The sequence below is a fragment of the Rutidosis leptorrhynchoides genome, chromosome 2, assembly GCF_046630445.1.
Source record: "Rutidosis leptorrhynchoides isolate AG116_Rl617_1_P2 chromosome 2, CSIRO_AGI_Rlap_v1, whole genome shotgun sequence".
Taxonomy (NCBI): domain Eukaryota; kingdom Viridiplantae; phylum Streptophyta; class Magnoliopsida; order Asterales; family Asteraceae; genus Rutidosis; species Rutidosis leptorrhynchoides.
In genome coordinates this window covers 710675973-710688912 of record NC_092334.1, presented here as the reverse complement: position 1 = coordinate 710688912, position 12940 = coordinate 710675973, and the positions used below count along the sequence as shown (strand labels likewise).

At 30.2% G+C, this 12940-nt stretch overlaps 1 protein-coding gene across 1 annotated transcript; it reads right to left on the bottom strand.

Annotated features, from left to right (window-relative positions):
* Positions 1 to 5783: 5783 nt before the first annotated feature.
* On the bottom strand, positions 5784 to 12335 carry LOC139894198 (chaperonin CPN60-like 2, mitochondrial). Its single transcript, XM_071877407.1, has 17 exons — positions 12226 to 12335; positions 12096 to 12117; positions 11493 to 11624; positions 11203 to 11362; positions 10813 to 10988; positions 10370 to 10465; positions 10181 to 10285; positions 9559 to 9645; positions 9085 to 9174; positions 8884 to 8964; positions 8713 to 8781; positions 8454 to 8627; positions 8047 to 8146; positions 7733 to 7836; positions 7539 to 7644; positions 6786 to 6864; positions 5784 to 6205 (listed from the first exon to the last, which is right to left on the bottom strand). The coding sequence occupies exons 1-17, from the start codon at positions 12261 to 12263 to the stop codon at positions 6094 to 6096; spliced, it is 1731 nt and encodes a 576-aa protein (XP_071733508.1). The 5' UTR covers positions 12264 to 12335; the 3' UTR covers positions 5784 to 6093.
* Between the last annotated feature and the right edge of the window lie 605 nt (positions 12336 to 12940).

Genomic DNA, 12940 nt, shown 5'->3' with positions numbered 1-12940 from the left:
TTATAATTATAATTATGCCCATTGTTATGTTATATAGAAAAGGATTTTTCTATCAAATCTATCAAAAGCCTAAACACTTGTTTATTGGCATTGTTGAGCCACTATCGAATTAGCGTATAGTTACGTTAGGGTTTTTTTCAAGGATTAACGGATCAAGGCTTAATTCCACCAAGTGTCCCGAGTTCGATCATCAATGATAATGCACATGAAATTAGCTCTTTCAACTTCAAATCTAGAAAAAGTAAGGGAGTACATATTGACAAGGTCCACGGGATGACTTCTCGTCATCTGGATGAAAGGAACAAAAAACTACCTTCTAAAGCCGGTTAATTGGTTATTGTTTAAAGCGTTCTTTTTTGCTTTAGAGTTTGGAATATTTGTGTGGCAGTGTGATTGTTTAGCTAGTTTGAATTTTTGCTTTGGTAGGATTCTTTGGGCATTTTTGTTTTTTGGCATTGTTGGGCTAGTATCGAGTTAGCGTATAGTTAGGTTGTGATGACCCGAAAATTTCCGACCAAATTTAAACTTAATCTTTATTTGATTTCGACACGATAAGCAAAGTCTGTAAAGCTGAGTCTCAAAATTTTTGAACTATATTAATATTTTCATGTACCCTGTGACTATTTCCGACGATTCGCGAACCTTTAAATTATAATCAGAAATTCATATATAAATAATTGTGTATGTAAATAATTGTATATAATAAATTAAGTATATTAATAAACTATTATGGGATTTAATTACTATGAAAGATAACTTAATATAACTAAAACTTGTTATTTTAAATATATAGTGTATAAATGATTTCGAACGTAATTTGTCAACGTTAACAATGTATTAAATGTATAAGTTATACTATGAGTTTAATTGTTTAATATATATAATTAATATGATTATCTACTTTATATTTAAAATATAATTGTATATATGTGTGTGTGTGTGTGTGTGTGACTTCTATACATAATTGTTAATTGTATGTATAAATAGTAAATACTCAAAATATGTTATTGTATATTATATTATATATAATCAATTAATAATGTGTAGTATTAATAAATTAAATTTAATTACGAGTTTAAAATATAGTTGTTATACTTGCTTTCATTATTATTATTAATATTAATATTAATATTAACATCAGTAGTAGTAATATTATTATTTTCAATATATAATATATAGATATGAAAAATTTGGTATATATGATTTGTTATTATTATTCAGTAGTATTAAACTTAGTATTTTAATAAAATTTTCATTTATTGTTATTATCAATATTATCATATTACTATTATCATTATTATTATTGTTATAAAAATAATATAATTTATTAGTATATCATTAATAATATTACTATCCTTTTTATAGTTAATATCATTATTTTTATTTATAATTATAATTATTATTAATATAATTATTATTATTATTAGTATTATTATTAATATTAATATATTTATTATTATTAATATTTATGAACTATAAAAGTTTAACACAGATAACTACAATTTCAATTGCAAATCGTAATCCATGCTTTTTGAATTGTCTGCAAATCGTTACCAGTCCATCTCACTTAACAGGAATCAACTACAGAGTGATAGCAATCGTTTTATTTTTTTCATTTTTTCTTCTGTCCTTGTGATTAAATCTATCGAATCAATTAAGCTACAAAACAAGTTTTAAACGAATCTTGTTACTGTAATTGAACTCAATTATACTCTTTAAATCATTGTTGCAATTCAATAAGAGAAATGAAAACAAAAATTGAAGAAAATAAACCAACGACCTCTGTCTTGCTCTCATTTTTCCCAACACACGAATTCATCTTTATTTTCAAAAACAAATAATGCAGTCTTGTTAGGAATTCACCAAACGAACTTTATGTAAGGTTTCAACCTTCAATTTTTCGAATTGAGTTGGAATTTCAAAGTCAAAGTTTATTTTTCAAAAGTCAACCTTTTTGTTCATCGCGAAATTCAATTTCCAGTTGAGGTTTTAGGTTTAATTAAGGGTACAGGTAGTTTCTAAAAGAGTTTTTCAACTTATTTCATGTTGTAAGTTTAACCTAAAAGTGTCTAGATTTTTAAAACACGTTTTGAGTTCTTATATGTTCTTGCGTATCTACTGTTGCTAAACGTTTCAATTTCTTTTCTGTTAAATCCATTCAACAAGTAACTGAATGTTTCCATTTCACTTTCACATCTTAACTCAACTTTTAAAACTGGTTTCTGTGATTAATTTTGGTCTGTGGTCGATCATGTCTTGTTGAAGAAGAAAGGGGAACCAGATAGATAGACGGATTTAATATAAATAGGTTTCAAGTTATTACAGATAATCAGAAACAGACTAGTGGTTAAGTGTTGGTTCGGGTGAGCAGGTGGTCGTGGGTTCGAGTCCCGACTTGGGCGATTTGTTATCTTTTTGAGCCTTTAAGTAGTAATCATTTTTATTATTATTATTATCATTATTATTATTATTATTATTATTATTATTATTATTATTATTATTATTATTATTATTATTATTATTATTATTATTATTATTGTTATCCTTATCAATATCATTAAAAGTATTATTATGGAAATTTTAGAATTATCATTGTTACTAATATAGGTAAATTTTAGAATTATCATTGTTACTAATATAGGTATTACTAATATTACTATGATTATTACTATTAATATTGTTATTATTATTAGGAAAATGATACAAATCATTATTTTTTTCACTAATAATAGTATTAGTATCATTTTTATAATTATTTGTATTAATATTATTATTAGTATTAACATAAATATCATTCTTAACAATATCATTATTATTATTAGTATTATCATTATCACTAACATCATTAGTAGTAAAATTATTATAATTATTATTATTATCAGTATTAGTATTATTAGTAATACCATTATTACTAAAAGTAACATTATTTTCAAACCTGTCGTTTTTGTTAAAACTAATAGTATCATTAAAAGTAACATACTTACTATCATTATTATTATTATTATTAGTATTATCAATAACATTAAAATTATTATGATTATGAAAATAAAAGTTTTAAAGATATTGTTAAGGTTATAAGTATAAATAAAGATTACATATACACAAATATATTTAAATTACATAACTTAACTATATTAAAATTTCTATATATAAAAATGAAAATGTATAAATAAATAATGAAACTTATAAATTATTAAATATAACAAATACATCATTAATAATAATAAATAGAATTATTCGATTACAAGAATATGTTTTAATATATATACAAATGATATAGGTTCGTGAATCCGAGGCCAACCTTGCATTGTTCAGTATCGTCGTATAAATATTTTTACTACAAAATATTGTATTGTGAGTTTCATTTACTCCCTTTTACTCTTTACATTTTTGGGACTGAGAATACATGCGCTATTTTTATAACTGTTTTACTAAATGCTTTGAGATATATTTTTGAACTGAGAATACATGAACTGCTTTTATAAACATTTGACGAAATAGACACAAATATTCAAAACTACATTCTATGATGGAATTATTTGGATTCGGAGGTTCGATTTCTATAAAGATTGTATTATCGACCATCGGCGAGATGATTTTGTCATTGCACGCACGCATTAGCTCCCGAAATAGTTCGATTTAGTAGTTAGTAACGGTGAGATGATTTTGTCATTGCACGCACGCATTAGCTCCCGTTTTAGCTACCATCGGCGAGATGATTTTGCATTGCACGCACGCATTAGCTCTTGATGTATTGTATTGTATTGTATTGTATTCGACTTTGTAGTTAGTAACGGAGAGATGATTTTGTCATTGCACGCACGCATTAGCTCCCGTTTTAGCTACCCTCGGAGAGATGATTTTGCATTGCACGCACGCATTAGCTCCCGTTGTAAAAATTATATTGTATTAACTTCCACGGTGTGATGATTTTGCATTGCACGCACACATTAGCTACCGTTGGTGAGTTGTTTGAAAGGTTCTGGTGTTCTTCATATGAATGATTTTACAGCAGGAGTACACCTGCACAGATTGTTTTCTAAATATGAGTATCTTGTGGTCTATTATACTATTGGAAATGATTATTTATGATAAACTAATGAACTCACCAACCTTTTGGTTGACACTTTAAAGCATGTTTATTCTCAGGTATTAAAGAAATCTTTCGCTGTGCATTTGCTCATTTTAAAGATATTACTTAGAGTCATTCATTACATATTTCAAAAGACGTTGCATTCGAGTCATTAAGTTCATCAAGATTGATAAGAAGTCATTGATGGATTGATATATTAGGAAATGGTATGCATGCCTGTTTAACTTTCGATGTAATGAAGGTTGTCTTTTAAAAACGAATGCAATGTTTGTAAAATGTATCATTTAAAGGTCAAATACCTCGCGATGTAATCATATGTTATTGTATTCGTTCTTATGGATTAGGACGGATCTTTACATAGGTTAGCCTAGGTTAGTTTACTCTTTTCGAGACCTTGTGTAGTTCGTTTATTTCCTTTTCTTGTATCGGTTTACGAATCATTTATCTTTTGATGAAGGTTTCTTTTATTTTAATAGTAACTGTTATTTAGCCCAAAAAATAATAATAAAAAAGAAAAAAAAAAAAAAAAAACCTAAACACTTATTGTCCATCGAAGTAGTTATATGTAGAGAGTGGTTAGTTATAAGCAATGTACAATTACAATTTATATGTCTAGACTTCTTAAGCATAGCTTTTAAAGCTATGTTTAGACAAATCCTATAGAAAAAAGGTATGTTCAATTCCTCTTTCGAGTTCTTTTATCCTTTTAAAAAACTAGAAACTATTTGATGTATTTCGCCGTAAAGTTGAAAAGCACAACACTTACAATCAAGAACTACAGCTCAAACAAACAAAACGAGCCGAAACTACAAATGAGGCAACGCAAGGAACAAGAAACAAACCAAGTGAAACAAAGCACCAAACTAACTAACGAAACCATACATTAGGGACTCAACAAACCAATAAACAAACACTAAAACTCGAACAACTGAAAGGAAACCAATGTCTGTACTACACAACAATGAAGCCGAAAAAAGAAACCAACGTCCTAAAGAACTCAAATACCTTCGTTGTAAAACCCATCAAGTTCGGCTCCATGAACTTTACGACGTTTTCCCTCTTTGAGTTTCGACACAAATTTAGAGTTATTGTACAACCCGATCACCTTCAAACTTTTTCATCACTGTATTGAAAACCGGTTGAAGAAGAGCCATCAATCACCTTGCCTTGCTCTATCAAACGTTAACAACCATCATTTTTAGACAACAAAGGGAAGTTCGCCAAATTATAGTGATCCACACTCACTTCATCAAAACTAGCAACTTATCCGACTTCCTGATCTTCATTTGACTCGACATCCGAACTCTTATCATCCACCATTATCTTCTTTAATCTCAACTTATTCATCGAAACCACCCCAACATGATCAAATACCGATGGAGACTTCAAACCGGTGACCACATTATATTCTTTTGGTTTTTTTGCAGGTCTGTTCCGGCAAAATTTAAATAAATTTATTTTAATAAATGATATTTTAAAACTTTATCATAGTAAGAATAATTATTATATCATTATCATTTATTAAAATAAATTTATCACTATCATTATTATATAAAAACATACATATTATTGAAGCGACATAAAAATGAATTTTTGGAAAGTATACATAAATAAAGTACTATCCATATTTTTTTGAAACTTTAGTCAAAAAACGTATAAAAGAGCTTTGAAAATATGATTCAATAAGAAAGAAATGAAGCATGCACAAAGCATGAAAATTGACCATGTGAAATCAAATTTCAACAAATATCATTACCATGTTCCAAAATTAACTTCATGATAATTCTATATAGCCTCATTTGCTACCAAAGTTTGCCTACAGGAAATGCACTAACAACTATACTTTCCAGAATGTAGCAGAACTTTTTAACTCTGTATAAATGAAATGATACAATTCAATAAGAATGTCGTCAATATGTATGTAGTACATTTAAGTTAATGCTTTGCCCGTAAATAGCCCACATGTTGAAACTGGGACTACTATTTTTTCTGGCTTAAAATCAGAATCCCATCCCCATATCCTCCATGTTTGGCATCCGATTTGCAAGTGGATTTTTCTCTCCTTGACGGTCCACGATAGCAGCCTCTGTGGTCGTTAACAGCAATGAGACACTGCACATTTTCACACGTACTACTTGTTAGCAAATTAAGAGAGATATGGTTCCTACCTTTCACCATTATAGGCTTAAAAATTAACAACCAACTTATCAACATTTGACCATTGAAGACTAAAGAGTGCAAACTTTAACCCAGTTGTGAGATTTAGGGTCGTCGTTTTGAGTTGTATCATGTTGATAGTGGGGTCAAATAGATAAAATGAATAAAACGTTTCAAAAGATGCACAAAGCCTATTCAAGTATGCACAACCCTCCTGAATTGATTATTATTATTTTTGTCTTTCTGTAATCATACCCAGTATACTAATAATTATTTGTGAAATTCAACAAAAATGATAAAAATGGTGGTGGTGCACATGTCAATTCAACATGTTTAGACCCAGCCTAAATTATACCTGAAACTGTTACACAACCTGTAAAAGACGTGTATAAGAGAATCATGTAGACCTAGTAAGTATCATCATGTTTCCTTTGTAATTATAACGATGGACCAAAAAAAGTAGTTTCAGCATAGGTACCATAACAAAATTATTGCAAGTTTCATGGAAAATGGAACTTATTATATAAGCTTTTACCTGGAAGCATCTACTAAGGCTGTTCTTACAACTTTTAGAGGATCTATGATTCCAGCCTTTACCATGTCAACATATTTGCCTGATTAAACATGAAAAAAAAACCTTTAACAGTCTCCTCTATTGTTCCATTTTAACCCAATAAGAAAGACTCGAGGGATGTTTGGATATCCAGTTTGAGAATGATTAATCAGAATGAGAAACTCACTCGGTAGTAATCAATAATGATGTAGATGAAATGTTTTGATGTGCTTATGATTAACTGTAATAATCACATGTTTGATCATTTACTTATAGTTTTTTTTTTTATTTACTCTATGTTCCCGAGATTTGTAAAAACACAAAATTAGAAGACATAAGGAGGGAGTGAGGAAATAAAAGTAATGAAAATGAGATCTTCCCAGTTTGGGATGAAAGATATGAAAGAAAAATTACACTAAAAAATCATCCATCCGCTTCTTTTCATTTCATTTAAAATAATTGGGAACACACCTTTTAAATTTTCTTTCCACTTACCTTCTTTTCTTCTGGATTTAACAGATAAAATGACCAAAAAGAACTTTTTTTGCCAAAAATGTCAGTTTGTAATATGCGAGTATAAGCCTATCAAACAAAGATAAAAAAAAAAGTAGGCTATATAAATTTAGTCTGAGATCGTTAATTATATTGCAGTGGACATGTATAAACCAGGATCTTGAACTTGAAAACTTTTTATTTTTAGTCATATATAATCAGATTTAAACATAAAATACCAACCTTGGGCAGCATCAAATCCAAAATGGGGATCATTCTGTTCTAATAGCTTGCCAATAACCATGGCTCCATCACCACCAGCATTTGCGATTATTGTGGAAGTAGGTGCCTATATACAACACATATGGATGTCTACATCAAAAAATGGTCATCGCTTGATGATAACTGAAGTACCAAAACAAAGTACAAGAACAAACCTTGAGAGCATTTTCGACTATTTCCACTCCTCTCTTCTGATCCTCATTTGCAGTTTCAAGGCTTTTAAGAACCCTAGTAGCATATAAAAGGGCAACCCCACCACCTATAAATGAAATTACATGGCGACATTTTGTCACAAGTTTGCAAATCCTCAATCTACTAATTAATAACGACAAGAAACAACAAAATGCCCCCTACAAAAATAGCTTTAACATAACCATATTTACTGTTCACATACTGCATTAGATATAATATTCATTGTTTAAACACAAGAATACACATATTCCCTCTTCCATTCATGACAGAAACTTACCTGGAACGATTCCTTCTTCCACAGCCGCTCTTGTAGCATTTAGAGCATCGGTAACCCTATCTTTTCTTTCTCCGACTTCTGCTTCGCTAACTCCTCCAACCTGCAGAATACAAACAAATGCAATCTCAAGAAAGCAGCTATTGAGCAACAATAGCTCAAAATACCTCAAGTTGGGTGTATTATATTTAATAGGTCTCATAAGTTAAAATATCCAAAAATCGAAAAATCAAATAATCAATAATGAAACAGGACCAATTATTCAATTAACAGTTTTCTAATGATATGTCATATATATGAAATTTAAGAAAGGTAAAAAAAAAAAAAAAAAAAGTGATCATGGACCAAGCCAAATTTATTCAACCCAACCCGCACATATCAACTAGCAAATCTTCATTCAAGATATATACCTTGAAGACCGCAACGCCTCCTGATAACTTTGACAACCTCTCTTGTGCTTTTTCTTTGTCAAACATGGCAGTACTGTTCTCAATGGTTGACCTTAATTCCTCACATCTTTCTTCAATCTGCTTCTTATCACCACCACCGTTTAGAATAATGGTATCATCAACAGAAACAGTAACCTGGTAGATGAGAAAACTCAGATGAAATCCAGATAACATTCAGTGACACAGATGTTTCACGGTAACATTAGAGACCAACACCAACCTTTTTTGCTGTACCAAGTTTGTCAAGTTTAACATCACTAAGACTTAATCCACGTTCCTCACTAATAACCTGCACAATACCTTTATAAGTGCATAGAGATGGCAACATACAAGGTTCTGATTAGGGGGCAATTTTGATCAACTTGCATATAAGTGGGCCAATTTTGCTTACCTCCCCTCCGGTAAGCACGGCCAAATCTTCTAGATTGGCTCTCCTATTGTCTCCAAATCCAGGAGCTTTAATTGCACACACCTACAAGTACAAATTGGATAGTTCATTTTAATTGTATTATTATGGAAACTACACCAAGAGATTACTAGTGGAATCAAATAGCTGTGAAACGTGGTTCTGAAGTAAATTTTGGACACTTACCTTAAGTCCAGCTTGATGCTTGTTAATGATCAGCATTGCCAGCAGATCACTTTCCAAATCTTCCGCCACAATTAGCAGAGGCCTACGTTTCTGTTCCAATGATTTAATTGATGATACAAATGTTATAAACGTCCAAATGAGAGCATAACCAATGAAAAAATGGCAACTATAGTGCTTTTCTCTAACGGGTTAAACAAATCAAAACTCATCTGAAGTGTATTGAAATGTATAAGACATATATTCACTTTATTGCAAAAATATATTTTGTGAAATCGCATTTAACAAACTAATTAGTTATATGAGTTTAATAATTGGAAGGAAGGAAACTTTTTTGAAGCTTGGGCAAACACAAGCTGCACAAATATAGAAATACACCCTTTGACCAGTTTACCAACCCGCTTGAAATGCGATTTCACGGCCTCTAATCCTAGGCTACAGACCCAAACAAGAGATAAAAATATGTAAATAAGTTACCTCTACGGCTAGCTCCAAGATTCTGACAAGTGAATTCATGTCTGATATTTTTTTGTCATGAATAAAGATCAATGGATGCTCTAATTCCTGCTTACATTCAAAGAAACAAATTCACAAAATATGAGAAACTAGCAGAAAAATGCTGTTTTGTTTTTAGGATAAATTGTCTTTAAGTGGCACTAAATAAAAAGACAACGGCTAAGTTGGTAGCTAACAAAAACAAGCACAAAAGTGGGCACAAGGGTAACCTAAGACGTCTTTGTGCATCTGCATTTTCATGACCCTTTTTTCTTATTCGAATAAACAAATTGTAAAAGAATATAAGATCTTGACCAAATACCATCAATATATACAGGTATTTCCTAAACAGCGAAGAAGCTAAAATAAACTAATTAGTAAATGCTATGAAATGTTTTTCTGAAACCGCATTTCGATTTCTATGGCGTTTTCTTATCAAAAACTAACTTCAAGGAAATTAACTTATCACTTGATTGGGCTCTAGAAACTGATTAGGGATCAAAAAACTAAACTAGAAGTCACGGAATCGTTTTCAGGAAAACTATCAAATCACGAGGGAATTTACTCATAAAGTAAGCAATCAGAAGTTGCAACTTATACATACACATTTTTGTGTCTTTGCGTCGGTCACAAAATAAGGAGAGATGTAACCTCTGCCTAGCTTCATACCCTCAACAACTTCTAGTTCATTAAACAAAGTATTACCGTCCTGCAAGATTATTAGATAAATTAATTTAATTAAAAATCAAACTAAAAACATGAATAAATAAAGGGTGGTTTTATTAATTCTTACAGCAACTGTAATGACTCCTTCTTTTCCAACTTTCTCCATAGCTTTAGCTATCAGTTCACCGATCTCACGCTCCCCATTTGCAGAGATAGTGCCAACCTAAACATAACAATACAAGAAAACAATGTAGGTATGTTACATTGTGAAACACTATTGTAACTTGAAGTCACAATAATCATTGTTTAATGTTTGGATAAGGCTTTCAATATATGGTAATTTTTAGTCATATTATGTATTAATTTCTTAGAAGATAAAAACGTAAAACACTCGAACAACCGATATTACAGATTGAAACAGCAAATGAGCATCAAAACTCTATGTTTTTCAGGAATTATAATTACATCTATTTATTTAATTCTGATTGTTCAATATCCGAAAAACACTTTCGAAAAATATATCCGAACGTTTATTTCCATAAATTTAAAGCATTCGATGGAAGTATAAACCTGTGTAATCTCTTCTGGTGTACTTATCATTAGTGCTTGACTTTTCAAATCAGCTATAACAGCCTTGACAGCCATAGTGATACCACTACGCAAATCCATAACATTCACACCTGCAGCTACAGACTTGCAACCTTCGTTAAATATCGCTTGTGTCAAAACAGTGGCACAAGTTGTACCTGCAATAGCATCATATCATATATATCAACAAACAATGCCTTAGAACATAACATAACCTCAACACATGTTAGCTAAGCACAAATATAACTTTTTGGTTAAAGGAACCTTTTCATTTGTCTGTTCAAATATGGACAATAATTAATAAAACAAAAAACATTTTAATCCTAAAGTTTCCCCGTTGTGTCATATAGCTAATGATGCATGATTATTTACCATCTCCAGCAGTGGTATTGGTTGCACTAGCGACCTGCTTAACCAAACTAGCACCAACGTTTTTAGCCTTCTCCGCAAAGTTGATGCTTTTAGCTACAGTAACACCGTCCTTTGTAACTTTAGGACTTCCATGACTCTGCTCAATAATCACATTGCATCCCTGATTGCATCATAAAAAACAAGAGTGAGAAGATCACTATTATCGGTTTCAATCAAACTGAACTGAAACATTCTTATTCGTATCATTTGTAACAATTTTGGGTTTTGCGAAAAGAACTAAAGATGATTACCTTCGGCCCCATTGTGACCTTGACAGCTTCGGCAAGCTGGTTCACACCAAGCAACATGGAAGCCCGAGCTCGAGTCCCAAATTCAATATCTTTTGCAACATAGTTTCTGATCCCGAAAACTCTACCAGATACCTTTTTTTCGAATCATTGAATAGTATAAAAAGACGTCAATCATGCAATTTGCTAAAGGGAATATAATAGATGGATGGATAAATGAGGTAGCATCTCATTTAAAAAAGTACCACCTAATCTACAGCTCATCTTTAATGAGAAATATGTAGTCACTTATCGGGATTTCATTGCATATTTAAGTTTTGTTTGACAAACAAATTAATATAAATTTCTCTATTGTGCAACGACAATAGCCTCAATTCATATATTTAACACTTTTAGGATCATCTATAACATTAAAAAAGAAGTGCCCTGTAAGTTCAATCTAAAACTACCCTTACTAATTTGTTCTATAAAAGATAATAATGATAATGATTTCAGTAATTAACATTTTGCGATAGTAAAGAAGCATTTCACTTCCCCTTTTTATGTTCCATACCGAAATATATCAAACGATATTGAAGAGAAACCGAAGGGTGATTTTTAACTTACCAGCTTCCTTGAAGTAGAAGACCTATAAACAAATAATTAAGTAACTGATGAGATCTCATTTAAGTATCGAAGAACCTAGCAATTATTAACAAACATAATACACATATCCAACGGAGATAGAGTATAATACCTGATTGAGGAATTCAATGCTGTAGCGATACGATACATGATTTATACAGTAATAAATTAAAACAAAGAATGAGTTGATTAGAAGAATCACAAAATGAGCAGATAAACGAGGGTTTTGAGAAATGTAGGGTTTAAGCAGACGGTTGCCGTTGTATATTTCGGGTCAAAACTAAGATCCGACCATATGTATAACAGGGTATCAACTTCGGGTCGCCTAGACCCATATCAAAATGTTACACGTAAATTTTTAATTTTGAAAAATATTAGTAAAATGACCCGTGAAATCACGGGTTTGTTTATATGAAACAGTTTAATAATATATTTTAGGTATTAGGTGAATGTAAATGTTATACTCATTTTATAATTAAGAATACAACATTTATATTTTTAATAATAGTAATAATAATAATAATAATAATAATTATTATTATTATTATAATAATTATTATAATAATAATAATAATAATAATAATAATTATAATAATAATAATTATAATAATAATAAAGTTTGCTTAATAATTAAATATTTATATTTTTAATAATGACATCATCATGGATATCTCAGAATTTTTCTTTTATTTTTTTATTATTTTTATCTTGAAAATTATTTTTTTATGACATCATCAAGTTAGGAATTTAATAGATACTATAGATTTGATTTGATCCATCATAAAAATAAGGTCCATAAATAAATTTTTAATGGGTTTGATATATGG